Consider the following 21,044-nt stretch of genomic DNA (forward strand, 5'->3'; position numbering starts at 1 on the left):
AGGACTCTACATCCAGGCCAGATTTAAACCCAACCACCATGAATCCGCCTTTGTAGAAGAGAAGAAGGCCACCTCGAAATAAACTTACTGGCAAAGCTGCCATTTGATAGAAAAACTTGAGAAATATAAATCAAGTAGATAGATATAAGCAAGGGGAGGGAGGAAGATGAAAGGAATTTTCTGGTGAATTCTAGAGAGAAATCAAAGAAAATAAGAAGGAAGAGACAGCTAATTGAACTTGTAATTGAATAGACTAGTGATCAACCTTTCTGTTTTAGAAATCAACACTAAATTTTGACGAAACAACAAGATGCAACTGGCAATCAATCTTTCTAGTTTAGAAATCAACGCTAAATTTCGACGAACCAACAAGATGCAACTGGTGATCAATCCTTCTAGACCCAAGTTCGACTCACTGGAAAAAAAAAACACTAAATTCCGACAAACCAGCAAAATGTAAATTAACGCAGGTGAACCAACTCTACCAAGCATCGTTATGTGACTTACTCAAACTCAGCGTTACAAGATAAAGTTTCTCGAGCTCATTCGTTTATTCGCTTGTGGAGCTTCAAATTCGAGCTACTTGTTCATCAAACTGATGAGCTTGTTCATAGACCCCCCTAAATCAACTTATCAACAAACCATTAATCTTTATAATTGCGCTCCCATGGAGATCTTTTTTCTTTTTTTCCCTGCAAGGTTGTAAACCTGTATCATGGGCTCAATGATAACAATCACTCACTATAAGCCCATGACAGCTGGGAACGGTCATTGGTCCTAGGTAACCAAGCATGAATACTATTCAGAGCTTAAACATGAAGGCAATCATCATTTATTCATAATTTTTCTGATGCACAACCGTAGTGTCATTTATCTTTTATCTTTTACATTGAATTGAGAGAACTGAAAGCACAACCCAAATATGAAGAGTAAATTGTACCTAAACGTGCATATATCAATTGCAGAAGATTGTCACTATAGTGATTGTAAAGACAATTCAACATAATAACAATCCTCTACAACTACTATATGCACAGTTTCAGATACAATTTACACTTCATCTAGGAGCTGTCGCCTTTTCTTTTCTTTTCTTTTTATGCACAGTTTCAAGTACAATTTACATTTCATCTAGGAGCTGTCACCTTTTCTTTTCTTTTCTTTTTCCAAAATGATGTGTCCATAATTTTGGTGTCCATAATTGTCTATAATCTAGATGACATGAGGAGAAGTGTGGGAACCATTTTAAATGATCCCCACACTTCTCCTCATGCCACCTAAAGGTTATGGACAATTATGAACATCAAAATTATGGACATGTAATGCTTCCGTTTCTTTTTTTGATGACCAGGAGCTGCCGCCTTAGTCGTGTTGAAATATTCCTTCACCCTTTTGTCTCTTATGCCAATCACTTGGAATGTAAGTATCCTTCACTCTCCAAGTACGAAAGTGCAGCTTTTGCAGCATGTTCTGCCGCAGCCTTCTTTTTCATATGTGGTGCCCCAAAGCACTCCAAAATCATAACTGGGGTTTCTTCTATTTCCATGATAACCTTGTAGGTGAAACTGCAAGAAAAGGTATGAATTCAGTAATATAGAATAATCTCCAATGAGAACACATCAACCTCCCACCAACCTCCAAAACAAATTTTTAAAAAAAGGAAATTGTAGCCACCGTCACAAAAATCAAGATCATCCAGCTTTTTTGTGGCCAACATTATTCTTACCCCGTGCACAAGGCTCCTACAGTGGGGAGGGATCGGGGACAAAAAACATACAAAACTGACCTTACCCCACATAATATGTGGAGACTGTTATACACCGACAACTCTACCACTGGGCTACACGGGCAACATTAATAAGCTAAATGGACACATCCATCTAGTGGAAACAAGTGGGCCTAGCTCGAGAGGGAGAATACAGCTTAACTTTGGTTAATTCCATATATAAAGTTGATGTGACTTCAATTTTTGCAACCACTTTCAACACGTAAGATGGAGAAACCAGCCCCCATACATCTCAGATACAAGTTATTCAATTATGTACGTCACTAATACGAAAAGAACAAACAACCTTTGCGACTTTGTATCATCAAGGAAACTCTTTTACCAATTTTACATGGCATTCAAATGTAAGTAACCTCATTTTGGTTTGTCATCAAACATCATGCTTTTAATGACATAAGTTTTCTAGCAGGAAACTTACGATTTCAAGTGACTTAGGCCTTCCTCATTGCAACACTCAAAATAAGGGGGTTTCCAGTGGTTAGCAGCACATATTTCATATAAACAAGATCTTGCTGAGCCTTTTTGTGAGACAGATCCACCTGAAAGATTGTTCATGAGTAAGAGGACGGGCAATTATTTAACATGGAAACTTACACCCTGCAAGAACATAACAAAAATAGAAAACCTGTTGGCCGTGATTCACCGTCACAATTAGGATCCAAAACCATCTTATTGAAATGTTCAACACGGTCTGCCGAAGATGAAAGCTGCCTATTGCCAGGACTGATGTAGTATGAGTAAATCTTGTTGCCTTTATTGGAGGAACAAAGTTTGGGTTTGCAGTTGCCGCCAGAGTGTTCCTGAAGCTCAGAGCTTTCAAATACAATGGCGGAAGGAGCAATAACATCAATAGGAGTTTCATCATATCCAATCAATTTTGGTTCCATTTTTTGGCTAGACCTTAGAACTTCCTCCAAAGTTTTGAACTTCGGTACGTAGCCCTTGTCCTGCATACAAGCAATGGAAACTTATAAAGATCACTTTGATTCTAATCAGTTCTACAAGACAACATCATACAATAGAAACTGTTGACTATCACTCATTTGAGTCATTTCTCTCTTAGTAATTCAACTGAGGAAAGACTTATAAGCGTAAATGTGCGAATAACTTGCATCAAAGAGGTAAACATCACTAAGATAATTAGTTGATGACCAAAGGCATTGTCAGTAAATTCCACAAGTACTAGCACACAAGAAGACGACCTAGAACAACAGACTTTGATCTCACAACCAGATAATTGACAACTAAAAAAATCCTTAAAGCACGAGCACTCCCACATACACCATGTGGTAAGAAGAGGGAATAAGAAAGCTATTCATATGACCTACAAGGTAATCGCCATATGCCATATGAAACTATTAGACTTTATGATGCAAATATATCATCAATATTCGCACATCAGAATTAATGGTTATGGTTACACAGAAGAGGTCACCGGGATTTCCTGTGGCTTCTGTATGAAGGAAACTGCTGTAGTAGAAAATTTTATTTATCATTTATGTATGTTCTATGTTCGCCAGATCAGTAGGCAATTGACATATTGACTGAGCCCAGATGTGCAAGCATAAAGGGCAGCATGCCACATGAGATATATCGCATATTCAAGCCTGAGGACCATTATTTGGAAAAATTTAACGCTATTGGCTTGCAAGCAATTAATTTCCTCATTCAGAGAGAATCAAATCAAAAGTACTAATATAGTAAGCACAATAGACACGGAATGAGGGGAATGAATAACAGTGGTAACCCGGCACACAAAGTATTAGATGAACTTAATGGAGCTGCTTCCCTGAAGAGTGAGTGGACAAGTACAAAAAACCCTATGATTACTAAAGTGGACAATATGCAAATCGGGAACTCCTTTCCTTCTCTTAACTGCTTCCCTGAAGAGTGAGTCGACAAGTAAAAAACCCTATGATTACTAAAGTGGACAATATGCAAATCGGCAACTCCTTTCCTTCTCTTACCATCCAAAATATTAGTCTAGTAGACATTTGGTGTATTATCTTTTGCCAGGCTTTGTAAATCTAATTGTTTCTTTCTCCTTTGGGTTTCATGACTTTCATCTCTTTGGCATTCCCTGAATAAAGAAAGTTTTGCATTCCAAAAAACAATGGAGTCTAATACAATAACGTCGACCTACGATCTACATTATTTTCTCAATCTCCCTGAATTTATTCTAATGAGGACTGGATGGATTTTATATGAAAAATCATTGACCAATATCAAAATTTAGATAGCGTCCAGGCTAGAGAAAACAAGCAATAGAGAAAAAACAAACATCCAAATATTACCTTCAGCTCTGCATATATGTGCTGTGAAGCACTTGCAATAGCATCTTTTTTGTTCACTCTGGTAATAGAAGCACCTACATCAACATCTTTCCCCTTAGCGTGTGCATCAACTAAAAAATTTCTGCCTTTCTTTGATGTTGGAAACTGCAAACTCAAATTATGAGATTGACAAAGTTCCCGTAGTTCTCTGACAGGATTAAGCTGCAAGCTTGAAAAGCTCACAATTGGATCCAAAAAGGACAGCATAATCTTCCAGACACACTTCAAATTAAACCCAGAATCAAGAAGAATCGCACCCAGACAAGATTCTAACAAGTCGCCAAGCACCTGTACCAATAAAATGTCATATCATATTCAGTACCTTTTCTAACCATACAGTACATATTGTACCTATTAATTAATCACAACCGATTACAGCACCAGTACTCAACCCGTTATACCTCCTAACCTAAAAAATAAGTCATTTCCATTAATCAACCCTGGCACCGAAATATTGTTGGCACCCAAGCACAACTGTACCGAATTTTGAAGTTCAAAGCTTATTGCAATTATTTGTACATGAACTAAAATCAGTCTCCAAGGAAAACAGAAAGGTGGAATGTTTAGTATATGAACGAGCTACATGATTGCAAAGGATTAGCAATGTGCCTTCGTTCTTACCTTTGGACATTTTGGCCCATCAACCACAGCCCTTTCTGATGCAACAGTTCTTTTTGCAAACTCCTCGTATTTTTTAATGGCATCACTAAGGGCAGGCGAATCACTAATAAGAAATTTTTGGAAACACAGATCAACTGCAACACTGGCAAAGGCCTTGTTATTCACAGATACCGATCTCAAATCAGTCAATTGACCAGGCTTCAAATTTGGATAAACTGAAAATAGATATGATGTCATTAAGTAATCCAAGACAGCATCTCCAAGGAACTCCAATCTCTGGTAGGAAAACATCAAAAATATTACACATTGCAGTATCACAAGAAATTGCTAGTCTCCCAAAATTTATGAATTTCACGATCCATTAAATTGACCAATGACTGAATTGCGGAAAGACAAAGTACCTACCTGATAGCAGCCTCCACCATGCTTACTGTAAGATGGATGAACAAATGCTTGTAGAAGCAGACCTTGGTGGATAAAATGATACCCCAGCACGTTTTCAAGTTCAGTGACGTCAATGGAAGAAGCAAGGGATAGGTATCTCCCACTTTCTATGCAAATATTACTAACTTGTGATACTTCAAAGCTCACTTGGATGCCAAGCCATTTAAGAAATGCAGTTGCCGCCATGAAGCCACTGTCCACTATGAATGCTCCAACAAGAGCTTCAACCACATCAGCAATTGTTTTCCTGTACAGCCAGTGGTGATTTTTACTGCATTGAACTTCACAGGACTGGGAATGACCAGCTACAGGAGTTTCAAGTTGATCATGAATAGCTGCTTGTTTTTCCTTTGTACAAATATTTGGACAAGGGCGGCCCAGAGCAAAGAATTGGGGCGGATCAAATGGCTGATCACATATATACACCTGAAAAAAAAAGACCAAGCAAACCCTATGCATTTAAATCTTTAAGTAGAAACAACTTACATAGTCAAGTAATTATTTTCATAGCTAAAAGCATATGCACTACTGAAAAATAAAGCAAACTGCAAACTTATTGAGTATCAAAAGTGCCATTGGCTAAATCACTAGGAAAATATGAAAATGCAAAAGGAAACAGGTCATTCTTCCATGTCAAGCACCTTCTAATGTATACACCTGGAAAAAAAAAAGTCCAAGCAAATCCGATGCATTTAAAAGTCTTTAAGTAGAAACAACTTAACAAGTAACTATTTTCATAGGTAAAAAAACATATGCACTACTGAAACATAAAAGTGAACTGCAAACTTATCGAGTATCAAAAGTGCCGTTGGCTAAATCTCTAGGAAAATATGAAAATGCATAAGGAAACATGCCATTTTTTCATGTCAAGCAACTTCCAGTATATACCCCCTCTATAGCCAACATTTTCATCCTTTTCAGGCTCTTTGCAGGGCCACGTCTTCCACCTCCTAATTTGTATGCTAAAAGGACACTCGCATTGGAAAATGGATTTGAGTTTATTTTTCATGGATAGAAGAAAAATAGCAATCCTACATGAAGTAGAAGAACGAAAAAACTTGGAAGTTTTCAGTTTAAGAAGAAAATGGAAATCCTATATAGACGAAGAAAATATATATCGATTCCGAAGACCAAGGCATACCTGCAAGTTGTTTTTAGTAGCTAGCTTGAACAAATTTGAATTCTTGACTACATTAGAACGTTTCCTCGTGAGCTCTCCTTCATCATGTAAACCATACATAAGAAAAAGGTGGCGGCCAACTGCAAATTTGAGAAAAGCATCACCAAGAACTTCCAGCCTTTCAAGAGATTTGCGCTCTTGACATTTCTCTGTTGTAAGAGCTTCCAGAACCTAGCATAACTTACAAATATTAATAACAACATAGGACCATGTAGGATTAAGGATATCAAAAGTTAACGGCTTACTCCAAGGGCAGTAACTTCAGCCCCCTCTGGGAACGAATCACAGAGCATCTCTTTCAGTTCAACAGCTACGAGCAAGTTCTTCAGACGATGCATAATTGACGGTAATAAAGATAGAGAACTCCCAATATCCTTCGAGAATCCTATTATCTTCAATTGACATAGCTCGGGAGGGAGGTTAACAAAAAACTCCCCTAGTTCAAGAACATCTGTTTTTGATATTTGGAAGTTCATAAGAAAAAAAAATTATGATTCAGGAGAGAGAGAGAGAGAGAGAGACAGAGATGAGGATAAAATCTGAACTAGAACTTTCTGAATGAACTTAATGGGTCACAAAAATATATGTAAAAAATTTCTGCAAGGGAAACCAAGAAAACTTTAAACGTACCCAGAACATAACAAAAATACCGATCTAATAATAACATCAAATAGAAAGTCATATAGTCAGATCAATAAGACTTCATAATTAAATAGTTCCAACTTAAAAATCAAGCTCCAGCAATATGTGCCGAGGATCAACACACAACTTTAATTTTGGTTCACCATCATTTTTTAACGTAATTTGGTTCAGTGCCAATTCTGCTTATTATTCCCTCTATAAATAGACCTCCGTCAATTTTCCATATAATAAGTCGATTTATCGCATCTCATTTGGACTGGAAAATCATTTCAAAAAGCATCACTTCTCTATCTAATATAAAAGCATTGAACTATACTGCAAGACCATATTATCATACTGTATGAATGAATTATTCATCCACCAAAACGAACTAGGCACTCAGAAAATGAGTGAAAAATGTGCAAAAATACAAAATAATGAAATTAACCTTTCAAATACGCACCTACATGTGGCCCACAAAAATCAGAACATAAGGACAACTCGCATCAGAAAAGCAAAGAAAAAACAAATGATTTACCTGAATCCTCCTCTTGCTTCCGATTATGCAGCAAGTTGCGCAAAGAAAATAGTGGTTTTGCGCAAAGAAGTGGCTGCTCTGGAGATTTAAGAGTAATGCCAAACCTAAAGTCCAATTAATGGTAAAAAATATAAATTTTAGTTAGTCCATGTAAAACTAAATCAAGGTTTTGACCATCTGAAACTTGAGGTCAATGTAAAATTAATATGAAGGACCACATCTAGATGAAACAATAGGAATATGTAATTACTACGACACTATCCAAGTGCAAGTCAGTTACTAACGTTTTGTAGAAGTGATCCATATAATTTGAAGCGCCCGAACTTCTGTGTGGGCTGTACGCATTCATGTCGTGACGAATATTAGTAATGAAGTAAAATTTTTTCTTGTGTTCAGCATATATTAAACTACTCTCAATGTCACTTATACTTCTGAACCCATCAGCAAGTTGCAAGTGGCTAACTTCTGTGTCCAAAGTATCACATGGAGTCCCAAAAACGGGAGATGATAAGCATCTTCTGACAACCTCCCAATCAACATACGCAGTTCTTTCATGAGCATCAAAAATGACGGGGAGCAAAAGGTAGAAGGTTGATGAGCTTGATTTACACGAACGATCCTTTCCAAGCGGAACAGATTCAAGTAGTAATTCTCGGTCAAGGATGATTTTGAGACACATTTCTTGAAACTTCTCAGCCTCCATAATCTGTATAAATTCAATCAATGAAATTTTTGAACCAAGTTAACTATCATGATACCTAGCACACATTTATGCCTACCTCATCTTTACTAAATTCTACCGATCCTGATGGAACAAGCTTTGTCATCGCAGATCTACCACGAGCTAAGTGAAGATCAACTTCCATTCTCTCAGCCTCTCTTGGAAGAGCTGCCTTGATGAAAAGGGCAAACTTCTTATAGGTCCTATCTCTAGGAGTAGGATTAATGTCAATATAATAACAGTTTAGGACTACAGGGTCCTCAGAGTTAGTCCATGATTCTTTCAGTGCCGTGGGAATTAGCATCTCATGTAAATCTCCTCGTAAACATCCATGAGCTATCAAAACAAATCAGAAATAATTAGTTTTATCAAATAGGGAGACAAGAGGACACATATAGTGAGTTCTTTTATTCAGAATTTCAGACCTTCACTGTTGTCAAAATCAGTGGAGACCACCAACTTTTCACTTTTATCATCTTGCGCTGGCAACAGAGAATTATTAAACGCACCCAGTTTATGCAACTGCGCAATGGCTTTCAAACAAGCATCCTTCTTAGCAGCTTCAGCCGAAGATTCTGGCGCACTGACAATTTGACGTACAGGAGCATTGGAGGGTAACGTTACATGGCAGATAGTCCCACCCAAATCGTCAAAATAGGAGAATTTTGGACTGGGGTCAACAAACCTGCAAAATAAATATTAAAAAATCTCAACCATTATTCAGTCTATCGGAATAGCCAAAGAAATTTAACATGGTTTTGTAACCTGATGAATTCATTATTTACCAAAGTTAGCAAGAGGACATACTCATCATGCAGAAGTTTTGAACAGTAATGGTGAAGCAATGAAACGCTATATCCAGAACTGATGCAAGCACCAGATAGGTTAACTTTATATGTTTTTTCCTCAATCTCAGTAAAGGTCTCACAAGAAGTTCTGAAAGCAATCTCCATATTCATTCTGTCTTCACCTTTCCTAAAACTTTCAATCAACTCAAGCTCCTTCTGGTTGCCACTGCAAATATTATGTACTATGAGAGCTATTTTCTAGGTACATGAAAGGAAAAGGAATTAAGGGATCAACTAGCAGCTTCTGCCTTAAAAAACCACCTGTCGACCAAAAATACATATTGTGATTCATTCATTCGTGCTCGACCTCTTGATTGTATAAAGCTAGCAACAGTTTCTGGAAGATCAAAACGTATCACAAGGCAGCATGTCTGAATATCAAGTCCTTCTTCGCCCACTTTGGTTGCAACCAATAAATTCAACTGCCAAATCAATAAATAACCGCACTCAATTACCAGCATCAATGTGACAAGAGAACATTAGAATATGAACACATTTAGGTATCAGTTCCTCCTTCACCCAAGGATACGTTCATCTTATTTGTCTTCTCAAATCCCATCCCTTCATGCCTCTATGGTGAGTTTAATTTAATATTATGTTATCCAATCGCATTAGTCATTTCATCATCATCATCATCATCATCCGAGCCTTTATCCCAAAAGTTTGGGGTCAGCTACACAAGTCTATGAGAACATCATTGGAAATCCACCACATGCATTTGTTTTCGCCATTCATTTCTATCATACTGCATTAGTCATTTAAATGAGAAATAAAGAACTTTAAGTGTTAAACTTTATTTAAATACTGATGATAAGAAGATGAGAAAAAATTGTTTCAGTTGCATCATCTCAGAATTGTCCCGATCAATCAAGTGGATCTGGAGGTACCCTTTTCCTGGGGTGGGAAATCAAGATATCATAATTTAAAAAGGTTTTGTTTTTGTGCAGATTCTAGAAATCTAAAATGCAAAACTTTTCTCATTAAACACCAGGTAGTACATGGTTAGTCTACATTAAACAGAAAATTTTAAAATCTCTATTTAAAAGGCCGAATTTTCATACAGAGAGCTTTATCAAACACTATTAGCTAGCAACACGCCTAAGTTCCTCTCACTAAAATGTCCTAAAAACGGAATCAATATGTTGGATATTCAGTACCTGTTGTCTAGTGACTAAGACAAAAGCATGTGAACTACAATATGTCAACTTCTAAAATGTCATGATAAAGAAACAAATCCAGACACTTCACCAAAATATGAGTTTACCTGTCCAATCCGGAACTTCTCAAGAATCGTGTTCATGGCCTTCCGAGACATACTTTTCAGTCCAGAGTGGACTCCAACAAGAAAATCAGACTTCCAAGATGACAGAAGTTTAAGATTTTGCAGTATGTATGACAGCGATCTAGCAGTAACAATCCTTTTCACAAAAACTATACATTTCATATTCGGTAGTAACCTGAAAATAGAGAAACAAGTTCAGAAAAATAATAGAACATTCCACAATTGACCAATCGTAAGAAGTGAAAAAACAAGAAATGGAAAATTTCCGAGCTAGATAACAACAATGCAGATGCATAAGGAGAGTGAAGAGAGAGAGAGAGAGAGAGAGAGAGAGAGAGAGAGAGATAAACAAGAGCATACCAAAAAATTAAGAAAGTCATAGAACTAAGTCAACGAGCTACGAATGAATGAATCAGGATTATTTGCATGCCTTGGCATTAGCATTCATTAAGCGTCAGAATGTCGAGTAGGTAGTTCAGTATATTAAAACTATGTATCTTTGAAATTTGACCAGATTTAAAGACATATCTTTTGTCTTTGCAACTCCTGGAGCAAGAAATGTATGCTGGATCAAGACATATTATCAAGAAATGTCTGCTGGATCAAGACCCGCCATTCTTATTCATTCTTGGCATGGATATCTTGAGTTGTATGCCAGATAGAACAGTTGCACATGGCTTGCTTGATGGGGCCAAGATTGATGGTAGATTTGCTTCAGTCACAATTTCAAACCTTCTGTCCACTGATGGCACGCTTAGTTTTTGTGGAGGAAGTACGGAGCAAGTGGCCAATCTCCATGTCATCTTGTTGGCTTTGAAGCTATCTCGGGTTTGAGAGTTAACTTGAGCAAAAGCAAGATTATCCCTTTGGGAAACACTGCGAATGTTGATGTCCTTGCTGATGTTCTCGGGTGTGGTGTTAGTAGTCGGCCTACAAATTATCTTGGGCTTCCATTTGATGCCAAATATAAAGACAAAAACATATGGATTCCCTTGCTAGCGAACTTTGATAAAAAGCTTTCTGGGTGGAGAAGGAATTACCTCTCTAAAGATGGGAGGTTAACTCTTATTAAAAATACACTTTCTAACCTCATGTGTATATGATGATGTCTACTCTTCCCATCCCGTTGCAGGTAGACAAACTCGAGTCAATTAGAAGCAGATTTCTATGGGGTGACTGGATAGCAGAAAAATTATTTTGGTGAATTGGAATTGCGTCAAGCTTCCTAGACAAGTTGGAGGCCTCGGGATCAAATGTTTGATCACGTTTAACAAGGATTTACTTGGTAAATGGCTATGTAGATTTGCCATGAACAAAGAACACTTATGGAGGAAAATAATTGCTTGCAAGTATGGCAAGAACATTAATGGTTGGATCACCAAGCAGAACAGGGAGCCATATGGTTGCAGTATGTGGAGAACTATAAGGAGAGGCTGGGATGCTTGGTTTGCCTTAACCCACTTCCAAGCTGGTAGAGGCAACTCTATTAACTTCCAGAGTGACCATTGGACAGGAGACTCATCTCTTAGAGATTCCTTTCCTAACTTATACAATTTAGCATCCCTGAAGGAGGCCCCCATCAGTCAATTACTTCATTCCTCTTTTGGAGGCCCTTCTTGGAACATCAACTTTGTTCGTGAGGCGCAAGATTGGGAAGTGAAGACTTTCACCAGATTCTAGAGCCTTATCTATAGTGCCAAAAACAGCCCTACTTTTGATGACAAAATCTGTCGGAAGGCATCAGTAAATAACTTGTTCCCTATGAGTTCTTATTATAAGGAGCTTATGAAAGATAAGTTGCACCTTGGGAACTCTTAATTCGCTTGGCAGTGGCTTTGGAAGTCCAAGGCTCCTCCTAAATGTGTTTTCTTCTATTGGGAAGTTGTTTGGGCTAGAATCCTAACATTGGATGATTTGCAAAGGAGAGGCATCTCTCTGGTGAGTAGATGTCGTCTATGCAAAGCAGATTTGGAATCTATTAGCTATCTTTTCTTGCACTGTCCATGGTCCTCTAAAATCTGGGCAAATGTTCTGTTGATGCTGGGAATTTCTTGGGTTTTTACATTTCAGTGAACAAGGAATTATTAGCATGGAAGGCTACTGGCAGGGACAAACAGCAAAGGAGCTTTCCTCAACCCCCCCTTGTAGCTTGTTTGGGTTGCACCCTCTTGATGCTTGAATAAAAAAATTTCCATTCAAAAAGAAATTTGAACAGATTATCCTAGGAAGCTTTGACACTATCTGGACATTCTCGAAACGCGTGAATGTGATTAACTTCACTCAACCAGTGTGCCCTTACCATATTCTGACAAAGGAAACCCTTTTGATGTAGGCTTTTAATTTCCATTTTCAGATTCAGGGTAATTTTACCATTGATACCTTATTATACATTTGCAAGGTTTTCCTCAACAAAACTAAGCATTTGGAGTAGACATAGAAGAGAGCTTCTGAATTTTGTAGAGGTGAAACAAAAAAGTAGCAAGAACACTGCACCTATTTCTTGTATGATCTACTTGTTTCCTTCTGAACTTTCAATGTGAATGTGCACAAAGAAGAACCTTGGGCATCATTTTTATCCCACCCTCAATTAGTTTAATCATCCAAATCCTTAATTGATAAAGTTTTCTTGGAGTGAAGTGACCAGTTAACAGGTTTCACGACTCTCAAGTGGTGTTCATGCCAATTTGTCCAATGGAATTTTCAAAGAACATGTCATGTATTTGTTGTACCGAGTCCAAGATTAGAGCAACAAATACATAAACTTCATTTCACTGGAGAGACTCAAATATAAAGAACATGATTTTCTATTCTCTCTTTCTTTTTTTCATTCCCAGGGTTAAAAGAGCAACCAATTGGTTAACAGTAAATATCATAAACTACTTCCACACATATTATCAAATGCATTTTCTCCACTTCATACATATGTTCATATATGTAGATAAATGAAGCATGTACGCCTAGGCATAGAATGTGCATATGAACTAGAACTTACGCAACACATAAGCTAGAAGCACACATTCATCATAGTATAAATGACATGGTAATTATACAAACAATCAATTAACGTAGACAAAGCCTGCACGATTACACATAATTGATGACAACATTAAACAATTAAGTACCAACCTGTAGTCCGAAAGAATTCCAATCAAACGCAGAAGCTTTTTTGAGAAAAATGGCTCTTTTAGAACCTCCACAGAAGATAGATCAGAGGCAACACCATCTACAGGGATAACAAGAAAATTCTTGATTATTAAACTGATTGGAGCATAAATAATGCCTCATTATTAAACTGAACCTTGCTTCACCCACATATGTAAATCTACAGTGACAACTTTTCTTTTTTTTATTTCAAATGGCAAAGAAATTGTTACAAGAACATGTTATCACCATAAAAATAGAGATTATGACCAAAGGATATGTTTTTTTCTTTGATTTCGAATAAAAAAAAGAAGGTTCAAAAAGATATTCTGATGGGCACCAAGGAGTGCAAATATAACCCAATATAATGCAAGCAACCATCTGGAATTTCTAAGTGCATCTTGTTATCACCTCGCAACAAACCAGAAGTAAGAATCCTGGCAGCCTGAGCTAGATATCTATCACAAACGTCACCACTAAAATGGTCCTCTGCTTCAACAAGTGCACCCCACTCAGAATGATCACCAAGTATATGGCATGCCTGCGAGAAAATGACAAATGAAAGAGGTTAATTAACAATGAAAGAAACTTTCCATCAAAGGACACCAACAAGAATTAGAAGCTAGAAGATGCACGCTCATGCACATATACCAAAAAAAAGAAAGGATTGAAGGAGAAAGATCACAAGAAAGGTCTTTCCTATGAACAAAGATTGAAGCGGCCTGCTTCCGTTCGCTTCATAACCAGCAAACGGATTATCCTTTTTTCTTTCGCATCTTATTTTGGCCCATAAATTGAAATCATATGGCCACAATATCAATTATGGTTGAAGCTGAGTGCAGTTAGATGATGTTCTCGAATTCAATAACAGTTCTCAAATAATGTAGTTGCACCCAGAGCCACTTAAATTTTCTCTACTAGCTCTAGAAGAAACAAATTTAAAAGTACTTACAAATAAATAGTTTAATTAAAACTCACATCATGGTTTTCCTAACGGGAAAGGATCAAATATTACAACCACCAACACAGGTCTCAAATGAAAGGGAAAAAGCATCAACTATACAAAATCTCCTTCATGTTTGGCTGTCCTGCAGCCTTCCTACTAAATCATCTTCTAGAAACATAAGTTTCTAAGATTTTATATATAGATGAACCTTTATTTATCTAATGAACATGCAACATGAAGAGCAACAAACTTCCCAGCATTTCACCACTACCTCCACTACCTCCACAACCTCCCTCAATCATAAATCAATAACCCTACTTCTTTAGTATCAAATATCCGCACTCAATGACAGATATCTACGATTTTTGAAAGTTTTTTAAAATCAGGTCAATCTCTACTCTGTTTGGCAAAAAATGGTAAACTTAAATGAAATGAACTGGTTGAAAAAACAACCATAGCAGATGTTCATTAAAATAATGCATTACTTCTTTCAAGTTTCAAAGTATAAAGGCAGAAAACAAAAGGAAATAGGAATAGAAAGATAAAATCTTGATCGGATTCTATTAGAGCTTACTCGCAATGCTCCCCAAAGGCCAAGGTTTTCCAAACAAAATACCACGTTATTATCCAATTTGCTTAGCAGTTTTTTGGTGCCACGTAGTCTTTGATGATCTTCTGCCGTTCTGCTGAGTGCCAATGTGCACTGTTTTTGTCACCAAAAAAAAAAAACCAAGTAAGACACAGTTTGAATGATTACAAAGTTTTCCAAATCATATGTGGCGGTGGCAACAACGTACCTGACGCTTTACATCAGCAAGTGCATGAATATAAATCATAAGGGAGCTGGAAGTGCAATTTGCAACAGGACCATATTGACATATTGTCAATTTTGGGGATGCTACAAAACTTTCCAGCTCTTCCATAACTTCAACTGTATACACCTGCAAATTGTTTGATTTGAAGTCAAATCTTTCTGCGAGTGTGGAACCTCTACAAGGGTGGGCTATATTGGACCCACCCCAAAGAGTAAGACCCAGAATCTGAAGTCAATGAACAGTACAACCTACTCCAACAATCACAGAAATCCTACTGTACTATACCCTGGGCAATTAGCAAACAAAAGTACTTGAATCCAAATATTCATGTTTCAGTCCCAATTGCACCATATGAAAGAGGTGCAAGTGATGGACGTGATAAGAAAGATCTTAGAGATTGATCATCAAGCATTAGTTTACAAGTACAAATTTCCGCAACTTATCTAAGAAGAAAATTTAATTTCATTGTCAGCAGAACAAACAAGGTAAATGATGGAGTCACAACAGCATATTGATAAGGCCAAATAAGAACGCATATGAATTTGGCAGAATAAGAATCCAAAATTTTGAAAAATAAAAATGGCAATTCCATTCAGGTCCTCAAAGTCTGCCCCAGATACATATTTGGTCCCAGTAGAATGGTTTTCACGTATAATATTTATTGAACAGGGAGGGAGTTGAGAAACTTTATTGAACAGGGAGTTGAGAAAAAACGTTAAGATTTCATGCGTAAAAGTATAAGCAACAAATAAGTGAATTATATCAGTATGAGTCCAATGGGGTGCATCCCTTTTTCAAAGGGAAAGCCTCTCTTTTCTTCCTTTCTCTCTCTTCGCTTTGGATTCAGTAAAAGAAATCAAGTTAGTATAAGCAGCTAAATACTAAATATTTCCCTCAACTTCTGTCTTTCTTTTTTCTTCTCCCTTTCCAAAGGAAATAACCTAGCTGCTGATACCACAAACAAGAGATAAAATAAACAAAGCTTCTACTTAATTCGCCATGCCTTATCACGGGCAGAGCCACAGCAATCCCATCCATAACGGCAAAATGAGAATGGAACGACATGCAAACAACATGGCAACAAACATGGGCCGTTCTTGATGTTGTCTAAAGATCCAATTGTGCAAGAATACAACCAATCAAATTATTCATATTAACTATCCTTTTCCCCAAGAACGAAAATGGGGAGTTAGAAACCCATGAGAACCGGATACCTTAGCATCAAGTAAAGTTTCAAGGCTATTGATGCTTTTTGGAAGATTTCCTTGATTAGAAGAACCTGACAAAATAAGAAGCATATGTAAAGCTTAAAAAATAATGATCCAAAAACAAATATGAAAGTTTAACATCAAGCAGACCAAGACAGAATGTAATAGAACAAAAGCAAAAATAATTAAATAGCATCAGCTGGGAAATCGGGATTAGAATTCGAGCCTATATAACAAGAAAAATACTTTTGTGCATAGAGAGAGAGAGAGAGAGAAATGGGGAAAAAAAACTGTAGCAATAAACAGATTAAATCAGTCGCGATTCTTTTCTCAACAAATTATAGGCCACCTTGTAGGAGGTCAGATTCTCCTCCATTAAAAAGAAAGTATGACTACCTTACAGCTATCTGGACAACTTCTATAAAGCTTTCAACTGTGCTAGACTTCACCTTCAGCTGACATAACTATACGCATTAACACAACATGTCATGAAAAAGACCTCTTAGCCTAGTGATATAGCCTACTCCTTGGGACTTGAACTAAAACAAGGTCTTAGGTTCGAGTCACCTCTCTCTCTAATAAAATAATCATCATCATCATCATCAAAGCTTTTTTATCCCAAAAGTTTGGGATCCATGAGTATATGAGAACATCAATGGGAATCCACCACGTCTATTCGTTCTCTCCAATCATTTCTATCATGGATCATATATTCATCCACTCCTATTAACTTCATATCATTCCTTATTACTTTCAGCCATATATTTTTAGGTCTTCCTCGTCACCTCCTACTCTCTTCTATACAAATTCATATCAAATTTTCTGCTTTATTGGCTGTGCAACTAGCCCCAGATAATATTTTTACTTTGTCTTGACCGTTCTGCACAGGTCCTTGTCATGACCCCCCAGATACTATTGCACAATTTAAGCCACAGCTTTATCAGGAAAAAAAACATAGCATATCCCAAAGTCCACGTAAAGAAGAAATGTTGCAGTTAGCTGGTCAAACTTTGTCACATGTTGCATTGGATCAGGTGTGGAAAAAACAATATTGATAAAAAAATTCAAATCTGAAAATTTTCTGCACAAAACATGGGAAGAGAATGATTTTACATATGGAATAAATCAAAACTCTCCCCCCCTCTCTCTCTTTTAATAAGAGTCTAGGATAGTATTACCTTTCCCTACAACAGGAGATGCAGTCATGCCAAATATACGAGGAAGTTTTCCACCCTCAGTTTTGTAGAAGAGCTACACAATTGTCAGAGAAAAGATCCTATGTGAAAACAGTAGAACATACAAACTGGAAAGACAAAAAATAATTAAAACATGAGTTGTGCTTGCATTGGAACATAGCATGTTCGCTTTTACCTTCATGATCTGTGCATACGGATGACCACTTTTGACTTGAGCATGATGGCATTCATCAAATATTAATAGTGCAATTAACTCCATCCTAATAAAGCTGTGACTTAAATTGTGCAATAGTATCTGGGGGGTCATGACAAGGACCTGCACAGAACGGTCAAGACAAAGTAAAAATATTATCTGGGGCTAGTGGCACAGTCAATAAAGCAGAAAATTTGACTGAAATGTAAGTCTGTTTTTTTTTCAAATGCAAGTTGAAATGTACGTTTGTATTATGAGTGTCTATAAAAATAGAAGGTGTAAGCGCCACCGCCTAATTTGATTCAAAGTGGAGATTCAGTGCACAATGTAACTGCGATTGTGAAGGGTGCAACAGCACATATACCACCCTTACTCTCTGATAGGGTAAGAGGACCTACTTATCACTCTCACTTATCAAAAAGGCTGTTTTCTTAATTTGAACCCATGACAGTTGAAAAGGAGCATTATAACTGCCTTAGGTTTTGGTCTCGAAAGGTATATTCTTATAAGCAAACATTAAGAACAGAAACTGATAGTAAACAAGAGTAAATTCAATTGGAGAAAGTAATAATGTAAAATGTCCATCATATTAGCCTTTGCTATAATTCAAATTTTGATCTCACAACAATAGACACATGGCATAGACGAGATATCTAATCACTTATCAGATGCATCCAGGTAAATTTTCTTATCTTTTAGAGACTGAAAAATTCCAAGTGCAAGTAACATGACTACCTCATATTCCTGAATCTCTTCTTCCCAATCATTATGGCTTTTCATCTTCTTGGAGCTCCCACAAAAGACTCCAACCTTACTATCAATAGAATCTTCTATGACCCTGGCTTGCTACAAAATGACAAGGATTTGATTTAGCGCCAAACACAATGAAAACCAAACAAATTAGGACTCCAAACCCAGCTACTATAACAATCTTTTTGGTAAGTCCAGCAATTATACTGAATGAAAATGGTTGTTTTCTCGACACGAACTTTTGAAGGATCAAATATGGAAGCATTTTCGCACACCCACGAAGAAATATCACTCCTATGATTTGGTCGACAACAACTAAAAAGTACAACTTTGGGCACAACAATCAATGGTACTATTTACCATTACACTGAATATGATACACACTGAACCCAGAACACAAAATTATAGAAGCCACAATTGAACATGCAGCCCACGAAGTATATATGTTTCATGGAAATCGAGGCACTGGATTGATAAAATTATGCGGATTTGCTGTGAACATAGAGGCATTCCTTAGTGATATTAAAAAAAGATGCATATTGACTTGCCAATATAATTCAAGGGATGGAAGCTAATAAAAATTATCTCTCGCCCCCTACCTCCCACCAAAAACATTACCGTCTAAAGCAAGCCACAGAAGCATAAGTCTGACATAATGCAGAGCAGTATACCCACTAGATAAAAAATAATTTTCTTTCTGTCATTGCAACCTTAGGCATAAGCATTGTTCAAAAGCAAATTAGGAAGTCAAAAGAAGAACAAGATGAAAACAAGCTCACCTGCTGAACCAGAGCGACGGTAGGAGCAAGGAAGACGCACACTTGCTTCTGGGGTTTCCTTATCAAATGAGCGAACTCGGATATAAGCAGGACAGCAATGTGGGTCTTCCCACATCCTGTACCCAGATACACAATTATGTTCTCCTCCACTGCCTTTTGGCAGAGCTCCAACTGATACCTACAGCAAACCCAAAATTAAACTCAAAAAAGGGGAAAACAAACAAGCCACATTTGTATCCGTCATTAAATGAAGATTTCTAGCCATGACACGTTGGCCTTGCTAAGACCTAAATAAATTAGAGAAAGACCCAAAACAACAAGGGCGACAATAAATATAACTCGTGTTCTCCCAAACCAACCACGCTGAGGCTTATCGTCCAAAGAGCTTAATAGCTTCTTGCATACAAAGCTACAACCAATAAACAGGACTCAATGAACCAAAACTTGCTTCGGATTTATTTTCCATTTTCTTAGAGACCGTACTAATGATCAATCAAAGATCATCTTCAAAAAAAAAACTTTATTAAGGAAAAAAAGAAAGAAACAAATCCACAATACCCAAATAAAAAGAAATAAAATGCACAATACCAAAATATCTTTAGATGCATGAATACATATCAAGAAGGAGAGGAGGAGAGTTACTTTCTAGCCTTTTTCCTAGGGTCTCTCTCCGTTACTTGACCTTTGGGCTTCAATCCCACTTCTAATTCAGCGCCACCAGAGAGATCCAACCCTGATTCTTGAACGGTCGCCAGGGTAGCACCGCCGTTGGTTTGCAAGGTACGACTATCACTACAACTAGTGTTGAGACCATCTTCATCCGGCATGGCTAAGTTCACCGGCGGAAGCAATTAGAAAATTACCGTTAGCGTCACCGGATTCTCCGCCGTTCGCTTTTCACAACTGAAATAGTAGAAACTGGAGAAAATTCGCCCTTCCTTTACAAGGACTTGCGTAGGCGGTGGAGTAACAGTGGGTCCCAGGATCCAAGTATAATTAATAAAAATACAGCTTTTAAAATTTTATTCTTTTTAACAAGTTCCCTTTAAATATATTTCCACAACGGTCGGCTGTTAATCAACGCCGTTTGTTGTAAGTTTTAACTATTTATGGCTTGTTTGGTTGTTTTTTAATTTCTAATAACTGGAAAATATTATATCCTTCCAATTTTTGACCATATTTCCCTTATTTTCGCCATAATCAAGGTGGTACTGCACCATACCTCCCATCCTTTTAGCCTCTAATATAGCTGAAATTGTTATTTTATATAGATTTTTTTATAAGGTTATTTTATTATAGTTGTCGTGATGTCAAGCCCATTACAATGTTATTTTTCACTTGAAATTGCATCGTATTGTTTAGAAGATAAAAAAAAAATTAAAAAAAAAGTTTTAATTCCTAAAGAATTTGAGTAATTCTCTGTTCTCATAACAAAAATACGTGATTTAGGGTTCGGATTTCTTCAGATACTTCCCCTAACATACATACATACATACCTACTATATGCCTACATTTCTCCTATCCATTAACACACAATGGAAGTCCCTCGCATACATTTGTGCTGTCCATCTCACACAATGAAAGTCCTCGCATACAATACAATTAGGGGTGGACCCATAACTAGAATTTGTGGGGTGAATGAGTG

The 21,044-nt window shown here is 37.1% G+C and overlaps 1 protein-coding gene across 2 annotated transcripts; it reads right to left on the minus strand.

The window, feature by feature from the left end:
• Positions 1-788: 788 nt before the first annotated feature.
• Positions 789-20,365, minus strand: LOC119997597 (dicer-like protein 4). Of its 2 annotated transcripts, XR_005468047.1 has the most exons (26): positions 20,042-20,365; positions 19,400-19,577; positions 18,606-18,716; positions 17,853-17,993; positions 17,660-17,732; positions 16,488-16,552; positions 15,256-15,399; positions 15,033-15,161; positions 13,924-14,053; positions 13,498-13,594; positions 10,354-10,546; positions 9,351-9,511; positions 9,049-9,255; positions 8,667-8,926; positions 8,300-8,577; positions 7,805-8,226; positions 7,521-7,624; positions 6,607-6,812; positions 6,323-6,532; positions 5,143-5,607; positions 4,738-5,013; positions 4,078-4,404; positions 2,409-2,730; positions 2,202-2,322; positions 1,143-1,562; positions 789-1,075 (listed from the first exon to the last, which is right to left on the minus strand). XR_005468047.1 is itself a non-coding variant. In XM_038844728.1 (25 exons), exons 1-25 carry the CDS (start codon positions 20,224-20,226, stop codon positions 1,406-1,408), a joined length of 4,962 nt encoding a protein of 1,653 aa, XP_038700656.1. In that variant the 5' UTR covers positions 20,227-20,365; the 3' UTR covers positions 1,018-1,405. The 2 variants fall into 2 exon arrangements, 1 of the variants encoding a protein (XP_038700656.1); XM_038844728.1 differs by having other exon boundaries at positions 1,018-1,562.
• Between the last annotated feature and the right edge of the window lie 679 nt (positions 20,366-21,044).

This window comes from Tripterygium wilfordii, chromosome 4 (genome assembly GCF_013401445.1).
Source record: "Tripterygium wilfordii isolate XIE 37 chromosome 4, ASM1340144v1, whole genome shotgun sequence".
Classification (NCBI taxonomy): Eukaryota; Viridiplantae; Streptophyta; class Magnoliopsida; order Celastrales; family Celastraceae; genus Tripterygium; species Tripterygium wilfordii.

Excerpts from the sequence above, each read along its gene's own strand:
- LOC119997597 (XM_038844728.1), bottom strand. The coding sequence starts at position 20,226 with ATGCCGGATGAAGATGGTCTCAACACTAGTTGTAGTGATAGTCGTACC. Across the intron at positions 17,994-18,605 it reads AAGAGATTCAGGAATATGAG|GTCCTTGTCATGACCCCCCA; the intron begins GTAGTCATGTTA and ends CGTTCTGTGCAG. Across the intron at positions 9,256-9,350 it reads TATGTATTTTTGGTCGACAG|TGGCAACCAGAAGGAGCTTG; the intron begins GTGGTTTTTTAA and ends TAATATTTGCAG.